General features: G+C 40.1%; 1 protein-coding gene across 1 annotated transcript in view; it reads left to right on the top strand.

Annotated features, from left to right (window-relative positions):
* The window catches only part of CCDC168 (coiled-coil domain containing 168), a 30,390-nt gene extending 8,469 nt beyond the window's left edge, over nucleotides 1-21,921 (top strand). Inside the window, exon 4 of the mRNA XM_045055666.1 lies at nucleotides 204-21,921. Within this exon, the coding sequence (XP_044911601.1) occupies nucleotides 204-21,852 (21,649 nt within the window). The 3' untranslated portion in view covers nucleotides 21,853-21,921. The remainder of the gene's footprint in view (nucleotides 1-203) is intronic.
* The last annotated feature ends 2,593 nt before the right edge of the window (nucleotides 21,922-24,514 follow it).

Below are 24,514 nucleotides of genomic sequence, written 5' to 3'. Positions count from 1 at the left end.
TCACTTTGTCAGTGGATTGATTTATTCAATGAGTGGAACTAGGTTATGAGTTATTCTGTAATGTGAATAATGACTTTTCAATTCATCTTTATATTGAGCTGTGTTCTTATACTCTATTGAGTTACCTTAAATCTAGAAGAGAGTTCTTGTTTGAAATATGTCTTAAATGACAACTCATTTACAAACTGTTTTCTTATATTCAGAGTTGATGAGTTTTCAGTAAGAACAATTACTTCATCACTTAAAACTGAAGACAAGGAAGGTAACTTTGAAGATAGAGTTTCACCAACAGATGAAGTAATATGGTCAGGTACTAGTGAAAGTAAATATCAAGTAAGTTATTCTAGTGAAAGCCGTACGCCATCTTCACATGGGACTAGCTCATCTTTGTCACTGTTTCATTCAGAAGTAAAGGAATTTTTTCTTAGCCATAGAGGATATGAAAATGAACATGAAACAGCACAATTTTCATCAAGGAAATTATTTGCAATATTGAAAACCAACAAAAATAATAATCCAGCATTTTCTTCTGACTTTAACTTTTCAAGACGCTCTAGCATCTCTAGAGAAAGTGAAGGTCTAGATATGGCACCATGTCCTCCTGCCCACTTATTTCTTTCCAGAGACCAAGTCAGACTTCTGGAAGAAACTGTGAGAAATCAAATTCCTTTAAAACCCAAAACTATATTAGAGAGTAAAACTACTTGTCCATACTCAAGACCTCAAGAGTCCTTGATTCAAAATCAACATTCTTTTGGAATGCATATTCCTACCCAAGCACAAGATTCTTTTCCAGTACAAAATGCTATTCAGAATCAAGGTTTTTATGAAGCCAGATTTACTAGTCAAGCCCAACAATTTGTTAACAACCAAGAATCAGTCAACAGCCAGCCTGATATCATGGCCAGATATTTTGCTCTGCCTCAAGATTTGATTAGGAAGCCATTTTCCAGCAGCAGACAAGACTCCTTCCAGACCCAAGTTATGGGCAGAAGCCAACATTTGGTTAATGTCCCACATTCTGTTGAGACTCAGCATTCAATCAAGGGCTTAGAGTCTGATAATAAACACTTACATGAGACCCAATATTCTTCTGTTTGGTTTGAAGATTCAAACCAGATTAAACATTTAACGCAGGGGCAAAATGTTATTTTTAAGAATGCCAGATTTCTAGTTTTAACTGTAAGTCCAAATTCATTTGCAGAAGGGATGCTCCAAATAAGGAGTGTAAAGCCAGAGGGCCAGAAACAAATCGCTTCTTCAGAATTAAACCAGTATTCTGTATATAGCTCAGTGCCTCTTTCACTTACCTTTAAAAGGCAGAAAAACTGGAGAAAAGCATTACACGGTAAAAGTAAACTTAGTCGCAAAGTTTCATCTCAAAAGTTGAAGAAACCACCAACTCCATGGGTATTTCAAATGACAGTATGCCACACTTCAAAACCTGGCAAGTTAAGATGCAAATATAATGCTAAGAAGAAAGAATTACATCCAAGGAAAGGTATATCAGATATAGCTTTGCATCTTCTTTACTTTTCCAAGCTTGTTCCTCCTTATATTAAGAGGTATTCCAGAAAAAAACTAGTAGAAGTCATGCCAGGTGTAACAGGACGTAGACATTCTCTGCTGAAGCAAAACAAGTCACTAGATGCAGAGAATGTCAGTTGTGTGGGGTCTGTTGAGAAAAGAGGAACCTCAGGCAATGCTAAAAATGTAAAGCACCATGGCAGAGAAAATGAAGGACAAAAAAACATCTCAGCAAAACTTCCATCCTGGCTAGAAGAGTCTTTCATGGTCAATACTTTTCCATTAAAAGCACCTTGTTCTTTATTAATAGAAACAAACTGGAAGAATAAACAGTCTCTTAAAGACCCAATTACACAAGAAAAAGAAATTGGTATTGCAGAGTTCCATGCCCCCAATAGTAAAAAAACATCTGACCTGCATATTCCAAAGCATGAGTCACCTTTAGAAGAAGCTATATCAGAACCTTGGCAAAAATTTGCTTCCTCTCCTGAAATGGAATCAAACAGAAGAATGAAAACACAGGAAGACCTAAAAAGTACAGAGAATTCCCATCTTCCACTTTCAAATGGAGAGGAGTTACCAACTAATTCGCCAGAAACACAAAGGTGCTTTCCAAACAGAAATATACAAAAGGAAAGAGATTTTCTGGAAATTGTTCTGGAGACTTCAGAGGTCAATTTGCTCATTTCACTAGGAACTAAAGAGCATAAAAGCAGTGAGCAAGTAGCAAGTGTAAAAACTCAAGAGAGTACAGAAGATACAGTTATGAAGGAAAAAAAACCATTAATCCTTCATGTGACAGAATGTGATGACCCAAGTGAAAGTGAGAGACTGCAATGTAACACGAGAAGCAACATAAATATGCAAGATAAAAGAATATTTGCAACGTTTCACAATGCCACTGACACTACCATTTCTGGGCCGCCTGTTATGGAAATACAGAGCAGATTAAAAGCCAAGACAGATACATCAACAACAGGGTTTAGTCATTCAGTGGTAGAGCAAGAGAAATTACCGGATGAAAAGAAAGCATCGGATGCAAAATACATTGAGGAGAGATGTATTAAAAAGCCACAAGAACATGACAGAGAGGAAGAGGAACCAACTTTACAAGAAGCAGTTCCACAGCTAAAACAAGATTTCAGGGTCAGCCTGCAACTAAAGCAGAAGCCTAAATATGTCAGATTTGAAATTAAACAGAGCAGTTCAGGTAGTAGAAAAAACCCAAATAAAGAGCAAGAGGTACAACCACAAACTCTTTCTACAGAAACAGTTGTGGGGACTGGTTCATGCCCCACAATGGATCCATGTCAAGTTCAGGTAAAGCAAATCACGGACAGACCTACAGGCAGAGAGACTGCAGATGCGAAGAATCCTCTTACAGTGCTAGAGAACTCACCAGTGGGTGGTGTTTTAACTGATACAACAGAACGTGATGTCCCATTTGGTGGAAGCCCCAGGAAGATACCAGATGATCATATTGCGGAGGAAAAGGAAGACTTAAAACGAGTTTTCCCTGCAGCTGCCCTGGGGTTGTTCATCATCCGCACACTTCCTTTATCATCTTTCAAAAGGCAGAAAATCAGAAGAAAATGGTCAGGAGCAAAAACGGTACTCGGTCCCAAACTTGTCATTATGAAAGTAAAGAAGCCAGCAAATTTACTGATGCCTAATATCAGTAGGAATGGTATACCAAGTCTTAGGAGAAGATTGAGAGGCAATTTTAAGATCATAACTAAACAGATACTGCAAGATAAAATTGTGTCTGATGTGCTTGTGAATGTTACTTACCCCCACATGTCTACTGTGCCTCGTATTAGAACGCACAGCAGACTCAGTGTGGAGAATCCCGGCCATACCAAGCCAAACCAAGAGGAATCAGAGGATGAAAGGGAAGAAAAGCATTCCAATTTTATTAATAAAGGAAATGACTCTGGAAACACACTAGAAGAAGCTAAATTGCAAGATGAAGTGAGAGGGGACGAAGCAGCTCGACCAGAAGCAGTCCTTCATGGTCCCTGGCACCTCAGATTGAATGCAAATCCCGAGAAGGAGTTCAAAACAGAGGAAGAAATGCCTCAACCAGTTACATCTGGAGAAAGTCTTGTGGAGTCTGTTGACACCCCAATAATGGATCTATTTCACGTTGAGAATATGAAGAAAAGCCTAGCAACACAAGCAGACTTAAAACGCACTGCAGATGCGGAGATACCTCTCCCAACATCAGGAAAATCAGTGATTGGAGACCCTTTAAACCAAACAAGAGAAAGTGATGTTTTAGATTATGGAAAGGATACAAGGGAAATGGGTTACTTTTTTGCAGACACAAAGGCAGAACTACCAAAAGATTTACCAGCAATGTATTCAGAGACTTTTAATTGCCACATGCCTGTTTTAACTCACTCAAAAGTAAATAAAAACAGAGTACGATTCTCACACACAGAATGTCCAGTGAAGCCCAAGTCTGTACCAATGAATACAGTGAAGCTGTCAGTTTCACAAGTATTTAATAGAACAGGTCATAGAAAGAAATTGGACTCCGAGGCGAAGGCCAAGTTGGAGAAGATCAACCAAGCTAATGGATTGGTATATGACTTTATAAGTAGCCTTTTTTCTCCTATGCATAGCAGATTACAAGGAGAGACAAACAGCTTCTGTCACGCTCAGTTAAAGCAAGGGCAATTAGCAGAGGAAGTGAGACCACGGTATGTTGATTTCTTTGATAAGTGTAGTGCATTCCATGAGCAAGAAGAAAAAGTGAAAGACGGAGAGGAAGTGGAGCAGAAAACATTGCTAGAGGCAGCTTTGCAGCATACCCAGCATCTCTGGCCCGATGCATGTCAAGGGAAGGAGACCCACCTTGACGAACAGTACACAGCACTGAGCAGTTTAACACAGGAGCAAGATGCTCAGCACCAAACATGGTTTGCACAAACTGCCTTGCAGACTAGCCTCCAGATGGCTCCTAGAGAAGGCGAGGAACTCGAGAAACCCAGCCAAACAGAACATGCCATAACAGCCCCTATGGGTGCCAAGAGTCCACCTCCCAAAGCAGAGAACTCATCATTTGATAACATTTTCAACACCATGACAGAGTGTGACTTACCATCTGGTGGAAACCCGAAAAGGGTACTAGATTCTTACTTTGTGGAAAACAATTCAGAGTTACCAAAAGATTTGCAAGTGACGTGCCTGCATTCTTCTGGTTCTGTTGAGCCCTTTGTTTCTAAATCTGAAAGAAAGGAAAACACATTAGAATTAGCAAGGAAGCAAATAACAGCAAATCACAGATATAGAACTATTAGGGGAAAAAAGCCATCGGCTTCACATATGCTTAATGGCACGCAGAGCAAGGGACTGCAGTGCAATTTTAAAACAAAAATGAAAAAGCCACAACAAAATAAAAACGCAGCAGATGCATTTCTCAATATCATTCAGTCCCGGGTGCCTATTTTGCCCAACACCAAAATGAGTAGCAGATTAAATGTAGAGACAGATATGCAGAGGGTAACAGGACTTGATTATATGCAGCTAATGCAAGAGAAATTGCTAAATGGAGGAAAAGTATGTTGCCCGGATCATATCGTGAGTACCTTATCTAACAGTATGAAAGATGGGAAAGAGAAGGAAGGAAAACATGAAGTGTCACCAGCTCCAGAGAATAGCCAAAGCTTCATATTCAATGTGTATCAGAAGGAGAATTTTGACCTTGTCCAATCAGATGAGGAGCTGAAACAACCACGAAGTCGAAATCTTCAGGTACAACCACAAATGCATGGTACACAAACTGTTTTAAGTTATGCTTCATGCCCCATACTGGATCAGCTTCAATTTGGAGAGCTAGAGAGTTACGCTGCGTTTTCACCTCCTAAGTCAGAGGAAGTGAAGAATGATGAGATCGTTTTTTCTGCAAGAGAACATGGTGTCCCATCTGACGCAAATCACCAAAAGGAACAGGCTGGTGGTGTTGAAAAGAAAGACACAGTGACTTTTGATTCCTGCCTACCTGCTTTATCTACACCCCAGAGAAACTTCAAATATTCAGACAAGAAAACCTCAGTGAATACCAAATATGGACTTTTAAAGGCAAAGAAACTGTCAGTTTCAAACATATTCAATATCAAGGGTGCTGTTAGCCCAAACCATAGAAAAGAATTGGGATGTAACCCTACAACCAAAATGAAAGAGGTGCATCATGGAGAAAAAATGGCAGCTAAAATGTATTCTTTCATGACTATTACCCCTGACATTAATACGTATAACAAGATAGAAAGAGAAAAAGATACGTTAGGAGAAAGAAGTCTCAGGGCTAAACAAGTAAAGCAAGCAACATCACCACTGGAAGGGAATAGTACTTCAGATGATACCAAAGAAAACAGTGTTCAAGATGAGGAGGAAGAAACCGGTGACCAGGAGATATTAAAAGTAATTTCACAGCACAGCACACATTTCAAATTCTGTTCAGGCCAGAGGGAGGAGCTTGACCTTCATCAATCAGAAAACCAAGGAAGTGGGAAAATTCTCTTTGTTATAGAACAAGACATCCCACAACAAATGCAGCCTACAGATTCCATGCTGGGAGAGAAGCCAAAGAAAAGCCACCATCCACAAAATGGTGCAATATATATAGCAAGTTCAAAGCTTCCTCCTCTAAAGTCAAAGGACTCACTAATTGGTCAAGTTTTATTGGATACAGTGAAGGGTGGTGTCCCAAGTGTTGGGAGCCATATGGGGGAACTGTACCATCATGGTAAAGAGGAAAATGCAGAGTTTAAAAAAAATCTAGAAGCAACTGTCCTGGAGTATTCGGAGGTCTCCACGCCTGATCTGTCTGAATCGAAAAGGCAGAGAAAGACATTTACATGTAGAACCTTAAAAAATCAAATGAGTCCCAAATGTGTAATTATGAAGGCAAGGAAAACGCCAATTTCAACAATATTTAGTATCTCAGGGAATGGTTGTCTAAAAAACTTACCTCCAAAGACCCTGAAATCACAGAACATTGACTTTTTAATTCCTACAAAGTGCTCTGGGGTACCGGAAGATCTTATTGCAGAGAAAAAAGAAGGATTAGCACAAGAATTTCCAGCAACGATTCTGGAGTCTTTGGATTTATCCACACTTGCTTTACCTGCATTGAAAAGAAGGAGAAACCAATTAAAATATATAGAGAAGAGAAAGAAAATGAGTCTCAAATGGGTAACTTTGAAGACAAAAAAGCCACCAATTTCCCAGACACTTCGCATCACAAAACGTGGTATTCCAAGCCATAGAAGGCAATTCAAATGCAACTTCAGTATCATGATGAAACAAGGTAAACCCGTGGCAGACAAAACCCTAAATGCCGTCTCCTCTCCCATACCTGTTGCACTTGACATGAAAATGCATAACAGAATAAAAGCAGAGTCAGATGTGTTGTGGACAATGAGATTTAGTCACGAACGGCAACAGCAAGAGCTGCCACCAGATGGAGAGAGAGCCAGCGGGGCCTTTTCCAGTGACAAGAGGGGCGGTGCCTCCAGGGGCATGAAGGAGGTCAAAGGCCAACGTGAAGAAGCAGCCCCACGGAGTTCTCAGCACTTCAGTTCCATCACTGGTAAAATGGAGGAGACTCGCTGTGTGAGATCAGAACTAGAACTGGAGAATTCAGCAAGGAAAAAAATCCCAGAACCACTTAACACAGCTCAGGAGCAGCAGCAACAAACACTTTTCACACAAAGCGTGTTGCATTGTGTTTCCTGCACTATCTTGAATTCACTTCCAGTTGAGAAGCTACCAAAAAGAACGAAAGCACAGAAAGGCTTGAAATATGCAAAGAGCCCAAAGCTTTTATCTCCGGAGCTAGGGAAATCTGTTCGTGAATCTTTAATTATTACAACACAGAGTGACATCCCATCTGAAAGAGGCCCTAGAAAGGAACTTGCTAGATCTACTCCAGAAGGGAAGAGAAGATTGCAAAAGGATTTACAAGGGAGAACCTTGAAGTTTTTGGATTTCTCCACTCCAGCTTCATCTGATTTTAGAGGGTGGAGAAAGACACCACAAATCCCCAAATCTAGAACGGGGAAAGCACAGATGGCATCAATTCTAAAGACGATCCACATCGCTAGGTCTGCAGCTCTTAGCCATGGAAAGGAACAGGACTGCGTCTTGGAAAACATGGCCCCAGAAATATCTCAAGGTATGTCAGATATATTTATGAATACCTACCTTTCACATACACCCGTTTCACCTGCCATCAAAACGCATCAAAAAATAAAAGCAAAGAAAGACCCATTAAGGAATAAAAGCAGTATTTCACAGCTAGAACAACATGAAGGGGAAAAACTGTGTCCATATTCCTCTAATAATGGGAGCAACTCAAGCAGCACATCAGAATCAAGATGGCAAAGTGGGAAAGAAAGAGAGGGTGTTGGAGTTTTATTCGAGGCAGGTCTACATTTCCTGTGTAGTACAGGAAGGAGAAAAGATCAAAATATGTTTATTACAGAGCAGGAAGTACAGCGACAGACAGTGGTTTCAGAAAATAAATTGGAGTCTACTTGTCCTCCTCTGATTCCACTTCACATTCAAGAGCTGAGGAAGAACATCCCACCACAAAAAGACATACCACATAGACTCGGTCAAAAGATTCCATGTCCAAAATCAGGGACAGCACTGTTGGACTACTTTTCAACTGATGGAGCAAAGTGTAGTGCAAAATCTGATGCGAGCCCTGCAAGGAAGCTGGATGTTCACATGGCAGTTTCCCTACGACCTGAAGATAAGGGGGAAGGCATAAAAACTCACAAAGTAGTGAAGCACAGAGTTGATCAAAATATTCCGCCTACCAAATCGGGAAACTCAGTGCTTGGAGATCCTGGTGATGGAAGCTCTAGGAGGAAAATGAGGGGTCGCATTGCCAGAAAACATAGAGAGTTGCAAAGAGATTTACTAACAACGTCCACAACATCCGTTTTCTCTGACTCTATGAGGCAGGAAAAGGTATTAAAGTTTCCAGGAAGGAAAAATCTCACGGGTCCCAAATGTGTAACCATGAAGGCAAAGAAGCCGCTTTGTTCACAGATGCTTCATATCACTGAGCATGATAATCTCTACTGTAGAAAGGAACAGGACGGCAACTTAAAATCTTCAATAAAAGACAAGCAACAAAATAAAAGTATAGCTAATGCATTTTTGTCTCCTGCACCTGTTTCGGCTGATAACAAAATAGATATCGAAATGCAGAGCACATCAAAAGCAGAGACAGATCAACTAAGAGTAAATCTGCACAGCCATATCCCTGCAAAGCGAAGGAAATCACCATGTGATAGGGAAGCATGGAACCAGGCCAGCTCAACTGATATGCAAAACAGATCAAGCAAGACAATGAAAATGAATGTGCAACATGAAAAGGAAGAGGAAAATATCCGAAGAATGTTATTGGATTCAGTTCCACACTGTGGGCAACACCACCGCTTCAGCGCCGATCAAATGAAAAATCCTGGTTCTTCCCAATCAACATCTGAACTGAATCATTCAGAAGTCAGAAGGACTTGGAATTTGCCTTGGACAGCACAAAAGATGAGACAAGAAGAATGCTTTAGAGAAACCGTTTCGGAGCCTGTTTCTAGACACATGATGACTTTTCTTCAAGTTGAAACAGAGAAAAAAGGTCTTTCTACTCAAGAAGGAATAAAATGTATGGAACGTGTAAAGACTCCATTGCCAAAAGCAAGGAAATCAGAGACCGCTTCAATACAATGTGGCACTCTATGGGATGGAAATCCTAGGAGACATTGGGATAGTCCTATCTCGGGGAAGAAGGCATGGAATCAAAATGACTTAGTGAGAACAGTCTTAAAACCTTCAGATTTTTCCAGCCTTGATTCATCTGTACCCAAAAGCCAGAGCTATGCATTGGAGTTTGTAAGCAAGAGAAGTATAGTAAGTTCCAAGCATGTAACTTTGAAGGCAAAGAAACGACCAAGTTCACAATTGCTTAATACCACAAGGTGTATTACAGGAAGCCATAGAAAGAAAAAGGGGTGCACATTTCAGTACAAGATGAAAGGGAGACAGTGGATTGAAAGTGTTGTAGAGGCGTCACTCCCTGCTGCTGAGGGAACTGAGATTCCACCATCCAAGATAGTGACTGATAAACACTCATTCGATACAATAGCAAGGAGCACCATATATAACAGAACACTTCACAAAAATCTGCGTGGTCATACTACAGAAGAAAAGGCAGAGTTAGGGGAAAACTCTGCCACAACTTTCTTGGGGCCTTTAGATTTCTTCACACCTATTTTATCTGACCCTGAAAGCCAGAAAAACACAGTACAGTTATTAGAAGAGAAAATCACCTTGAATATCAACTGTTCAATTATGAAGAAAAAAGAGCTGGCAATTTCACAAATACCTAAGATCAGAAGGCAGTTTACCACAAAATACAGGGATAAACCTGGATCCAATTTAAAAACGAAAATGAAACAGATGAGGCAGGATAAAAATGTGGCTAATACATTTCCAAATACCACTGACTTCACACCGGATGCCCCTGACCTTAGAAGGCAGAGCAGATTGAAAACAGGGATTGACAGAGGATCACAGTTCCGTCACACACAGCCAACACATAGAGAGCTGCCAACCGAAGGGCTAGTGATTTCACAACTGCTTCATGCTACCAGTCATGCTGCTTTAAGCAATAATGAGCGACAGGAAAAGAAGATAGACATGAAGAGAGAGAAAACTGTATTACGTGTGGACCTCAAATCCGTATATGATTCCATGCCTATTTTTTCACACATAAAAATGGAGTCATCACCTAGTACCTGGGGTATCTCTGAAGAGTCTTCTGAAAAGGGAAATGCCCTAAACAAACCAAATGCTAGCTCTGCTTATGCCTGCACACCTGTGTATCTTCAAATCGTAAAACATAAAGCTATGGCAAAAACAGCAGATGTGAAAAACAGTATGCATACCAAACGGGTAAAATTGAAAGCAAAGAAGCTACCTGTTTCCCAGCTGTGTCATACTATAGGATGTAGGACCAGAAGAAACAAAAAGGAACAGACATGTAACATGAAGAAGCAGAAGAGGGAGTTCTGGCAAGATAAAACTGTAACAGATTTACTTCTGAGCACTATTTGTGATTCTGGATCCGGTCCCTCTCAAATTAAACAGTTTACAGAAGTAAAAAGGGAGAAAGACAGGCCAAGAAAGCCCCTTTACACTCCTCCCCAGCGAAAGCTAGAGAAATCACTAAGCCAAAGAAAAATGTCATCTTCAGAGTCCACTGATATTAAGAATACTATATCAAGAAATATCAAAACACTGAAACAATGCATTAGAGCACAAAAAGAAAATCACCAAACTCTTTTACTAGACATTCTCCCTCAATGTAAAGATCAGTTAGTGATTGGCCAACAAGTGAAGAAGGAGCTTGACCCCGTGAAAATAGGAGTAACGTTGGAAAGAGAAGTATACCCTGGTCTATCTTCCCAGAAGAGGGATATCGATTACCCTAGGTTCGATGCCCCAAGAGTTAAAAAACTTACAGGATGTGAATTCCTTGTTGCACAAAGAGTAAAGGAAGAAGACATAGACATGGTTGAACGTTCGGTTTCAATTCCATCGGGGAGACAAGTATCAGAGAAAACTGATGCTTCATTAAGTTCAAAAGGACAGAATATATTTCTTACAGAGTTGAATGCTTCTCAACAGAAGACTTGCAAGGAGCAAGAATTGCCAAAACAAGGAAGTGTTTCAGTGACAAATCTGGGGTCTGTTGCCTACCCCATTATGGAACCTTCTCGTTTGGAAAACACAGGAAAGGTAGCTGAGGAAGAGATGTACACCAGCAAAAAAAATATTTCACATCTATTGGGAAGAGAAGATATAGAAGAAACTGATATCTTCCAAGGCTCAAAAGGACAGAAGTTTCTTTACACCAATCTGGTGGCCCAGCAAAATATATCTGCAGTGCAGAAAGGAGAGGTGGAGCCAGATGACATTCTTGAAAGTACTGTGGATTCTATATCTTGCCCAAATAGGGATAATCATTTCCAGATAACACAGGTGGTAAATACAAGGAAGGAAGATGTAAGCATTCCTATAAATTTATATGTAAATCCATGGAGAAAAGAGCAATCACAGGTAACTGATAGTCCATTGAGATTAAATGAAAAGAAAAAGATTTTTTCTGAAAAACTGAAGGCGAAGCAACTACATAGGTCTAACCAGAATAAAGAAAATATTCTAGAATCCATTTCTTCACGCATAGTGCATCGACTCCATAATAATAAGCTAAAGAAAAATGTCTCAGCGAAAGGAAGGAGTTCAAAAGTTTTGAGTTCAGTGGTAGACGAAGCATCAAATAAAGCAGATACTCCAGTAGACCAACCTCCATGCTCAGAAGGAGTTGACTTGCACAACAGGAGAAGAAAAGAACCTCAAAAAGAAAGTACATGCAAGGCTCTTCCAACATCTGTTTCTTATTCCTTGACAGATGTCCTTCAGATGAAATTGCCGTGTGTAAAGGAAGTATTAAAGGCTCCAATGTACCACACTTCAAATACAGAAGGAATTGGCTTGCCTGTTGAGGGAAAAGAAGAAAAGCAACCAGAATGTATACACCAGATTTCTCCAAAACCTGCTTCTCACTCTTTGAGGGACATATTTCAGAGCAAGATGCCATGTAAAGAGAAGGCATCAAAAGAAGTAGTTAGCACCATGGATTACATTCCAAGCACAGAACAAATTGGCTCGTTCATTACAAGACAAGACAGCAAGGTGCGGATAGGTAAAGGTAAACCATGTATGAAACTGACAAGCTTGTGTGCTTCCTTACCATCTCTACCACATACTGATGTGAATTCAAGAATAAAAGTAGGGCAAGGTAAGTCTGGAATACTAAAGAGCTGCCTTCTACCGCTAAAGTCCCAGGTATCATCAAGTGTCAGGAAAACACAATTTGCAAAGTCAATTAATAGAGATAGTTTAAGCCGTGTAATAGAATCAAAACATTTGCCACAAGGAAAAAAGGAAGATGGAGAAAATATAGTATATGTGAAAGACATCATGGGCCTCAAATGTGTCACTTTTAAAGGAAAGAAAACACCTTTTAAATATATACTGCATGGAAAAGAGCCACAGTGGAATAACAAAGAACAAGAGGAAACGATGCAGAAAGATAAAAGTGATCTAGACATGGTTCAGAATAAACACCATGCTTCCTTTCCTTCTTCACCGCACTTGGAACGGATGCCTGGAATAAAGGAGGTCCTCATGCGAGGAATCGCAGGATTTTGTCTTCCATCACTGACACTCAAGGAATTATCTGATGCAATGGGAGTACGTGAGGAGCCAACTGATGATATTTTAAGCAGTATAAAAAAAGCAAAATATATGCCACGGAGAGATAGAGTAGAAATGTCTTTGGAAGAAATAATGCAACCCAAAAGAATAGCTTTGAAAGTGAAACAGTCTCCAATCACACAGGAATTACAGTTGAACATCAAAGAAAATGAGAAAAACATGCAGGAACATAAAGATAATCAAGTTGGGATTCGGAACACATCTTGTATTTCCGTCTCTTTTCCATCTTACTCAGAAGTGGACATAAGAATAACAGGGGAAGAAACCAGGCTAATAAAAAGAAGGTCCTCTTTTCTACAACCAGAACTCCAGGAGTCATCAGATATAGAAAAAATAGCATACAAAGAGTCTGTTTATGGTGATATCTCAAGCAGCATAAATAAAGCCAAAGAACATATAATGCAGGAAGAAGAGGAGAGAGTAAAAAAGGAAGAAGTCATACCTTTCAGGGAAAAGACATCACCAATTTCACAGGAAACCCAGCTGGATATTGAAGAGCAAGAGACAAATGTACAAAAAATTAAAGATGAGCCAAATGTCCTTGTGAGCGATACCAGCCCTTGCATAATTGCTCCTTCTCATTTAAAGTTGGGTACAAGAATTAAAACAGCAGACTCTCTAACTGAAGTTGCAAGATACTGTATTCCAGAACTATCACACCAGAAATCATCAGATGCAGTGAAAAAAGCAAATAAAGAGTCCATTGATGACCATGCCGCAAGTGATGAACAAGAAGCAAAAGACTATGTGCCACAGAAAGAAGAGAGTGATGTAGAGATATCAGCTGAGAGAGACGTGATGCATCCAAAAGATAAAGATTTAAAAAGAAAGCAAGCACTTTCACAGGACATACCACCGGATCTTAAAGAGCAGGTGAACGTGGATCTGAAAAGTGAAGAGCAGGGGAGAATGGAGGGAGGAGGTAAAGGTGAACGGGAAGTGGTTCTGCCCACACACGGGGCTTCTGAATCTTCTCTAAGTCACCATGAATTGGACACAAGAATAGAAGGAGAGGAAGACAGCCAAGGAATAACAAGACCTGCTGTTTCACAACTACTGTTACAGAAATCATTTGAGGCAGGGAAAACAGCATATACAAAGTCAACTGGGGATGATATCTTAAAGGATCTAAGAGTAGTGCAAGAGTATGAGCCAGAGAAAGGAGAAGATGGAAGAAAAATAGTAAATATGAAATATCTAATGTATCCCATAGGCACAACTTCCAAGGAAAAGGTATTACCACTCCCACATGTACTCTATACCTCTGGGAGCTGTGGCTCCCAAATTGTAGAAGTACAGACAAACATGAAGGAAAAATTAGGAAACCTACAGGAAAGAAGCAAACTAGATAAGCTTCTGACAAGAACTTCTCTACCTCCATTTAAGTTAAACAAAGGTATAGGAGGCAAGGAAGAGAAAGAAGGAGTAACGAGACCCTCTCTTCCACCCTCATGGCACAAGGAATCATCACATGCCGAGGAATTAAAATATACAGTACCACCTTTGAATGGCATCGCAAGCAGTTCAAAAAGAACAGAATACATGACACAGACAGAAGAGGAGAAAGCAAATACTTTTGAGGAAGACATAATGCACCCCAGGTACATAGCTTTGAGGGCAAAGAAATCACCCCTTTTCCTTATACTCAAAACAAAGAAACTGCAAGTCAACATCAAAGAACAAGGGGAAGTGGGGCAAGAAGATAACGAGGACACTGTTGTGCTTCTGAGCAGAATTCATCCTTTCATCACTTCTTCAACTCATCTTAAGTGGGACACAATAAAAGATGAGGAGGGTGAGCCAGGAATAATAAGAAATGATGTGCCACATCTTGAGCTCCAAGAATCATTGCCTTCAGGGCGAATGGCACCTACAGAGTCATCTGATAGCCATGTGATAAAAAAAGAACAACACCCACGACAGGAAGAAAGGAACAGAGTACAAACAGAAGCCACAGATGGCTCAATGTGGCCCAGTGGCACAGATTGTAAGGCAAAGGTATCACCACCTCCTCCTGTCTTCAGGGTTACTGAGCACAGTGCTTTGAACAACAGAAAGGAACCACAGTGGAGCATGATGGAGAAAGTAGAACAAGAGCAGCAAAGAGCAGGTGACCCTGATGTGGCTTGGACAAAAACTCCTCCTTCCCCACCTTCCCCACCTCACCACAGTTTGGACACAAGAATCAAAGAAAACAAGGACTCGCTTGCAATGATAGGATGCTCTCCTTCACAATTGCTGTGCCCCGAGTCATCAGATGCAGGAAAAACCAGACATGCAGATTCCAATGAGGGCATTGGCTCATTCGATGTAACAATAAAAATTAATCAGCCTATGCCATATACAAAGGTAAAGAACAGAGTAAACATAAAAGATGGGGAAGGTAGAAGATTCCCAAAAATAATCACTTTGAGAGCAGAGATATCCTCACCTCTACATCTATCCAGTAGAAAGAGACTACCTTTGTATATTAAAGAGCAAGGGAAAGAAGTGCAAGAAGGCAAAAGTGAACCAGAAATGGTTCTGAAGGAAGCCTGTGCCTCCTTGCCTTCTCCATCTTGCCTGAAATGGGACAGGCAAATGAATGAAAAGGAAGACACATTAGAAAAAACACACTTCACTTTTCCACCATCAAAGATTCAGGATCCATCCAATTCAGGCAAAGAAGCATATACTAAGTCATTTTATGGTGAGTTAAAAGAGAAGGATAGACTCAAAATAGATATTGAAGACAAAATGGTCCCAAGATGTATGGCTCTGAAGGCAAAGGAAGTACCCCTTTCACATATACTAGATACCAAAAAATTGCAGTGGAAAATGAAAGAGCAAGAGAGAAAGATGCAGAAAAAGAAAAATGACCTCGTTGAAAATCTGGGAAACATCTGTACTTCTTTACTGACTCTACCATATCTTAAATTTGGCAAAACAGAAGGAGAGGGGTACATGATAAGAATTACAAATGTGCCTCTCCCACAACTACAGTCCAAGGAATCACTAGATGCAGTGAAAACAGCATATGCAGAAACAACTGATGGAGAACTTTCAAATGATGTAAAAGAATTAAAAGAACACACGTTACAGAAAGAAGTGAGAGATGGAGAGAAAAACATGGAGATGAATAGTACAGTGGCTCCCAGTGATAGGCATTTAAAAGAAAAGAGATCACCTATTTTACTTAGATACAATCTAAGTGACCATCCGTGGAAAACTAAAGACCAAGAGGGAATGGTTCAGGAAGGTCAGCGTGAGCCAGGTGGTACAATACCAACTAAGACTTGTACTTGTACTTGTAGATCTTCCCCACTTCACCTTTACAAGAATCCCAGATGTGAGAAAAAGAGAATGGCCATATTAACAAGATCCTCTCTTTCCCCAGTCAACTTCCAGGAATCTTCAGATTCTGAAGATGTGGAAAGTGTAGAGCCAACTTCTAGAGATATTTTAATCAGTCCACAAAAAGGAAAAGATCAGATGCCCCAGAACAAGGAGGGGGGTGGAGTAGAAACAGTAAACCTCATGTTCCCCAAACATCAAGAAAAGAAGATACAAGGAAGTAAAGATGAACCAGGTGTGGTTCTGGCCAACACTTCCTCTCCATCTTCGTCTCTCCCTCTCCTCCAATTGGATAAAGAAATACAAGTAGATGATGGAATGTTAGTAGCTACAAGGTCTGTTGTGCAGAGAGTATCAAATGCCAGAGAAATAGTACATACAGAAGCAATTGGTGGTGATGTCTTGCAAGATAGTCAAAATGCGAAACAATGTATGCCTCAGGAAGAGGAGCAGGACAGAGAAAAAACAAATATGAAAAGTATGGCGCATATCACAGATACAATCTTGAAGTCAAAGAAATCACCTCCTTCACATATGCTCCATAGAACAGAATTGCATCTAATCATTGGAGGGCAAGAACCAAAGAAACATGAAGGTCAAGGTAAACCACCCTGTACAGTGCTCAAAAAAATTTACGTTTCCAAACATTCAGCTAACCCTACATTAGATAAAGGTACACAAGTAAATGAAAAAATGCTTGGAATTAGAAGGCCCTCTCTACTTCCATGCATGCTTTCAGCATTATCAGGTGCAGGGGCAATTCGTGATGTAAGAGAAAGAAAACAACATATGTCACAGAAAGAAAAAAAGTATGAAGTGAAAACAGTTGATATGAGGATTAGGATGCATCGCAAAGAGGCCAGGATTTCATCAATTTCCCATATCTTTAACACAAAGGAATTTGTGTTGAATATTAAAGAACAAAAGGAAAATATGTGCAAAGGTGAAGATGAGCTACCTATAGTTCTGACAAAGACTTTTCTTTCCATCCCATCAGCACCTGCCCTTTATCTAGACTCAGGGAACAAAATAGACAAAGATGTACCAGGAGCTACAGGATCCTCTCCTCTCCAGCAAAATCTCCAGGAATCATCAGATACCCAGAAAACAGCAATTACAGAGGGAGTTGCTGGTGATAGTGAAATCGTTGTGAAGAAAGTCAAACACTCTGTGCCACAAGAAGAGACAGTGCAACAGTGGACATCCAACTTCATGGTCAGTGTACAGCGAAGGAATGAACCTCCACAAGTCAAATCTGAAGGAGACTTGAGTCTATTAGTTTTAAATTCACAGCATGAGGACATTTATTTAACAGGATTTGGTACCATAAGTGGGAAAAGGCTGGAATATTTCTCTACAGGGCAAGAGGCTCGACCAGAAAAATACAAACCAGAAACTTTTACTACGTTTCTTTCGTACCCCGCAATGGATCCAGCTAAGATGGCCAACCTGAAGAAAGAAACTGAAATAATGGATGATTTAAACCATAAAAGGAGTCCTAAGAGTTTAGTTTCACCACCAAGGAAAATACCCAAGGAAAAATATGTCACATTTGGTACCCCTGTACGTGCAAAAGGATTTTCTGTTTCAGAGCAAGATGCCCCCCAACAAAAAACGTTATCCAAGGCATCTCCAGGATCTGGAAATTCATACACATCTGATAAGCCAGAGAAAGAGGTACAAAATCATGATAAAATGAGCAAAATGCCCTCTTCCAAAGCATTAGCCCTACAGACAAAGGGATCGCTTGAGAAAATGAATATCACAGAGTCAGATACTCTCCCAGTTATAGAAGAACAAGAGATTGTTGTGAAAAAGCAAGTGGTGTTACAGTCTGAAAGGGGACATGAGACCTGCCTGGATTCCAGCCTTTCTCTTAAACTCCCACTTAAAGATGGAAGGCAGAAGACACAATTGGAAACAGATGTATGCAAGCAAACTATGGTGTACCCCAGAATACAAATACTACCAGGAACACATGTGGATATTACAGTGTTTGATACCCTCGGAGGGAAAAAAGAGCAGGCATTGCTGGTGCCAGAACAAAAGGAATGCATTCTAGAATCATGTCAGAAGCCTCTTCCCTCCCACTGGACTTTTCCAGCTCAATCTGAAGATCTGGAAGGAAAAAATAAAATGGACACCAGTACTATTATAAATCTGGAGCAAAAAACATTAGAACTGGAAGAAGGCGAATTAAAAATAGACACAAACATAGCTATCTGTCTGGAAAAGGACAAAACAGAAATGCACAAACACATCATTGTCAGTCTAGAGGAGAACTTAAAAAGGGACACAAATAATGTTGTAAATGGGAACACTCCATCTCCAAAGGCAGAGGAGTCTCAAATTAACACTCAGGTGATCACTCGTATAGGAAACAGCTGCCCAATCAAGCAAAAACATAAAAAGGACCTAGAAGTCCCTGGTGCAAAACAAAATATTCAGCCACGAAAAATGTTTCAAAAACATATTCTGGATTCATTTTATGCCTACATTCCTCTTTCTCTCAAGTTTGAAGGCCGGGAAGGCAGATTAACAATAGCAGATTTGAAGAGAGAACTGAGCCCCAAATATTTAACTATGAAAATCCAAAATCACCCAATTTCACAGATTCTTAATAACACAGGACGTGGTATTCCAAGCAATAGAAAGAAATTAGAGTATGACTTCAGCGGACCAAAGAAAACAGTTTTGTGGCGTGAAGATACTTCAGGAATATGTATCAGAAGTCTTTCTATTTCCACGGTGAATTCATCTCAGACTGAAGAAACAGCAGAATCTGAGACAAACCTAGAAAGAGAAAAGATACTCTGTCTTTCTGAATTCCAACAGAAATCACCAAGCACTAGTGACGTTAAGAGGAACAGCTCAAGCATTGTAAAAGAAGGGTGTCCTCCCTTCCCCCCGCTGTCAAAATCAGAAACAAATCTCAGCCATGAAGCAAAGGAAAACATTTTGATTCCACAAACAAAAGAAGAAAACGTTGTTCCAGGGCCTGATAGCTCAAGGATCATAAAGGAACCCTACTTGCTTATGACTGAGAAAGAAAAGGCACCAAAACCCATTCTGACGCCCACAGAGTGTCCACTCATGTCTGATGATCCAAAGGACAGTGTAGAAACCCACATGGAAAGTACCCTAAGCATGAATATTTCCCTCCCAGGAGTAGAAGAAACACAACACGGGGCTGAGCTACTCGATATCATGGGGTGTGCCTCGCCACCAGAGCAGGGGGATCAGAGTGAACCTATCCAGGACACAACGACACCAAAGGTCCAGCAACAAAAAACTTTTCCAGGAAGTGGGCCTGTACCATCCCAAGTTAAAAGTAATGAAACAAAAGTAGTGGCAGAAAGGACAAGTGCTGAAAGTTTACTTCCTCTTTATGAAGCAGTTAAAAATATCTTGGAATCCCAGATAAAAAACATGATTCAGGACAAAATTTGTGAGGATATACTGGAAAAAATAAAAGCTCATAAGCCTGATGCTTGGAAGTCACCATCTTTTGCAGGAAGTTCAGATACAACATCCACAACAAAACCTCCCAAATTGCAGCCAAAACTCATTTTGGAACGTCTTCTTCCCAAAGAAAACAATAAGCTCACTAATCATTTAGAGTCAAAAGCGTTTGAAATAAAACTGAATCTGATACCAGAGATAGCAAAAAAATCTTTCCACAAGTTCAGCTTTTATCTAAAACAGTCTATTTCAGAACATAACAGTTGGAGGCTATACCCAAGACATAAAAAAATGTGCTTTTTGTCTCTAGAAGGGATTGATGCTACAGAACCTAATTTAAATCAGAAATACCCCAAGGATTCACCTCCTGTCCGCTGTATGAAGACACTGATTGTCAATGTTTCAAGTGACGGCAAAGAGATCATTGCAAACCGAAAGAGTATTAGAAAGCTAGAAAGTGGAGCATCTTCAGCAACTTCTGCTAATGAGATGCCATTGACTCCTATTCTTCCAAACTACTCAGCAGAAGAAAAAGACAAACTTTTCGTACACTTTTCTATAAAAACATTAGAGATTCAAATGACAGCCTTTCCCAGAATTGTAAGAGAATCCTACACAATGGCCAATGCTCAGAATACAAAGAAACGTTTATCTAAATTTGTTAATTCTGGTACCAAAGTACCAAAACGAAAAAACAAAATTTTGTTACTTTTCGAGGAAAAATCTCTTCATCAAATAGATCTTGATTTGCGATACAAATACCTTCATTTTCTCCTGGGGCTTCCAGTCAAAAGTATGTTCCCTAAACCAAATGCACTTCCCAAACATATCCTGAAGTTAAACACAGTTGCAATTTGTAAAAATAGAGATTACAGGGGAGAAAGCGGTGGTGGTCTTTGCATTGACACAGAACCGTTAGTACAGCACATCTCTTCCAAAAAGCAAAGTCCCCATGAAAACTCATCATTGATGAAAAAATTCCTCAAGCCAACCCATGTGTGCGCTTCTAACGCTGATCAACAGGGCACAGCTCAGAAAGATAGTACAGTTCTTTCAGAGTTAAAGTCTCATGTGACTCCAGAAAAAGATAAACAATGTCATGGGTGGTTTCAAGAAACAAATACGTATAAATATTTTGATCCAAAGACTCAGGAAAGTGCTCCCCATTTAGTTGATTCCCATTCAATTCCGATTTCTGAAGATTCTGCTGAGAGTCAGACAAATATTGAGAGTCTAGCCAACTTGGAGGCATGCTCAGCTCTTGAAGTATATGGGAGCAAAGAATGTATGTTCTTAGAAGCAAACCCATATTTAAGTCAGGAATCCCAAAACATTCTGTTTGAATTACAGAAAGGCATTCCTTTGGAAAATCTCTACAAGATGAGAAAAAGCAAAACTAATTTGAAACCATTTTACAGGGAATATTCAGGTTCCCATCATGGTGTCAGAGGCTGTAGAAAACATTCCTCAATTGTGACACCTTCTTATGAATCCCACAAAAGCAGGAAATACGGGTCATCTGACACAACACCATTTTCTGACTGGTTGTGCTATGGTTCATTAAATACTGTAGACGTTCCATCTAGCTCATCTTCTGTTCCATTCAGTGAAGGGAAGTCTTCATGGTCTGCAGGGCACAGAACCACCTACTCTTTAGCTCCCTTAATGGAATCAAATATCAAATTACATCTTGCAAAAAGCCAAGGCAAACCTTACAGTCATCTTGAAAGCAAAGAAAGAAAGAAGGCAAAGTTGGATTTATTTCGAAAGAACAACCTTCATTGGGACTGTGATTACAGTTATACACAGAATAAAGAGAAATGCACAAGAAAGAAAAAAGTATGTAATTGTGAGTCAGAAAGATTGAATCATTACGCAAGCAAACCTAAGTTACCATCAAAGCCTCATCAAGAGGATGTCTACTTCCATTCTGAAAGCAAACAAAACCAGCCGTTTTTTTATGCCTGTATACCAGCAGATTCGCTGGAGATTATGCCTCAAACCATTCGCTGGACTATTCCCCCAAGAACTTTAAAGAAGACAAACTTCAGAGTTCCTCTGGTGGCAAAGATTTCAAGTTCGTGCAATATATGGACTTCATCCAAAAAGCTCTTGGGGTCTCTCTTGGAGTCCTTCAGTCCGGTTCATCCAAATGGATATAACCATATCTAGATTCATCTGAAGTGGAAAGCTGGTTGTTATTGTGGTGTTCTGTGAAAAATAAAATCAGATAAAGTCAAACGGTCTTTTCATGAAGTGTCTTCTAAACCGATAATGTTTTATTTCTTTGGTAGATTTGCACAACTGTTCTGGACGGATGGGGTGGAAAAGCAGATGACTTTGGGCTTGATCCCACCATGCAGTGGGGTCTCCTTTTAGTTTATGCTGCCTTCCTCATAATCGCACAGGAGAGGACGCTCTCTTCCTAGCCCACACCAGTGACTGAGGATGAGTTGAAGGACGTGGAGCCTATAAATGAGATTGGGAGAGAATGACCAGAAAGTTGGGACTGCACAGAGGGAGAGAGTTTTTTAAATAACAGTGAGGGTTCAGTAATGTCAGATGTCACGAAATACGGGAGTAAATGCTGATTTTGCGAAGCCAGATTCCTGTGATGACTTTGTCCTCCTTCTGGACCTTGGCAGCAGCTCATTGACCTACATGTGATCACCATCTGCCATCACGAGGGGGGCGGGCATCAAATCATACTGGGCCCTCGCTCCGGAGCATTGCCACTGTGCAGGAACATCCTCCGAGAGGGGCAGGAAGCGATTCTGCAGAACTACCAGGGGACGGGAGACTACCTCCCTGTGTACCTGTACTACCCGCCTTCCTACCACTGCCTGCACACGCCCTTCACCGCCCTGGGCTTCAGGTCCCCTGGCTCAGGGGCACAGCAGGCTCACCTGATGGTGGAGGTGACTGAGAACCTGGACTGTAATGCCAACAGCAGACCTTACCTTTGCCCTTGGGGCTGATGACCCCTGCTTGAACTCTTGCAGGAGGTCCAGAAAACCCAGGTCAACCCAGGGGCTGGGGGGAGAACACTACAGATCGGTGGCATTGGGGTGGGGGTGGGGCAGCAAGAATTTTAGCAACAAGTGAATATTTTAAACATGTATTTTGTACTGGCTTATTCCTCGTATGTGAATAAAGTACGGGTCTCATTCAGAAAACAAATTTGGGAGGGGGGGCTCATAAATATTCCATAATGCCAATCATTTTATTATTAAATGACAAGACAGATGACAGTTTTTCATATCATCATTACATTAATGCCAGGAATAGCAATGCCTCCTTTATTATAAATGCTACTTGATCTTTTTAAAACATGTATTTACTATACTTGGAATATTTGAGCATGATTAATAGAATAAACAATTAGAAAGCATTCCATTTTTTTACTAAGCAAAGTACATAGTTTTATACAATTTACACACAAGTTTTAATGTTAGCAATAGAAATAATGAAATTATTTCACTTGTTGATATTTAACAATAAAAAGGACTTTAACTCTGAAGACATGCCCTACAGTAGATTTTGTCATCAATATGAGAGTCTTGGTATCTGATATGAGTTATGTCCGTGGGGTTTGACAATCAGATGGAATATATCAGTACTTATTATAGAAAATTTTGAGCATGCACACACACACACAAGAAAACAAAATAGTATGATGTACTTCTAGGTACCCTTCACCTAGCCCTCAAACTTTAACCTGGAGCCAAACCTGCCTTATCTACTTCTCGTCCACATCTCCATGAGTATTTTGACACAAATCACAGACATATAATTTTATCTATGAATATTTTCTATATCTCTACAAGGTAACTATTTTGTAACATAACCATCTCACATCTTAAAAGCTAACACTGATGTCTTCATATCAAATATTCAGTCAGAAGATTTTCAATTATTTCATGATGTCATTTCCTAAGTTGGTTTGAATTGGGATATAAAGAAAGTCACACTTTGTGCTTAGTCTTTTAAGTCTTTTTTTTTTCTTTAAAGCTTATTTATTTATTTTGAGAGAGAGGGAAAGAGAGAGAGAGAGCACACAAGCAGGGGAGGGGAAGAGAGACAGGAAGAGACAGAATCCCAAGCAGGCTGTGTGCAACGCAGGGCTTGATCTCATGAATCGTGAGATCATGACCTGGGGTCGAAATCAAGGGTCAGACGCTTAACCAACTGAGCCTACCCAGGTGATTCTCTTTTATTTTTATTTATTTTTTAATTTAATTTTTTAATTTTTTAAAATTTATGTCCAAATTAGTTAGCATATATGCAACAATGATTTCAGGAGTAGATTCCTTAGTGCCTTAGGTTTTTGCTTGCTTTCTCCTCTAGGATTTTGATGGCTTCCTGTCTTACATTGAGGTCTTTCATCCATTTTGAGTTTATTTTTGTGTATGGTGTAAGAAAGTGGTCCAGGTTCATTCTTCTGCATGTCACTGTCCAGTTTTCCCAACACCACTTGCTGAAGAGACTGTCTTTATTCCATTGGATATTCTTTCCTGCTTTGTCAAAGATTACTTGGCCATACGTTTCTGGGCCCATTTCTGGGTTCTCTACTCTGTTCCATTGATCTGAGTGTCTGTTCTTGTGCCAGTACCATACTGTCTTGATGATTACAGCTTTGTAATACAGCTTGAAGTCCGGGATTGTGATACCTCCTGCTTTGGTTTTCTTTTTCAACATCGCTTTGGCTATTCAGGGTCTTTTCTGGTTCCATACAAATTTAGGATTATTTGTTCTAGCTCTGTGAAGAATACTGGTGTTACTTTGATAGGAATTGCATTGAATATATAGATTGCTTTGGGTAGTATCAACATTT

This window comes from Felis catus, chromosome A1 (assembly GCF_018350175.1).
Source record: "Felis catus isolate Fca126 chromosome A1, F.catus_Fca126_mat1.0, whole genome shotgun sequence".
In the NCBI taxonomy this organism is placed as follows: domain Eukaryota; kingdom Metazoa; phylum Chordata; class Mammalia; order Carnivora; family Felidae; genus Felis; species Felis catus.
Note: the sequence above shows the minus strand (reverse complement) of the source record. Positions and strands in the feature narration are given on the sequence as shown.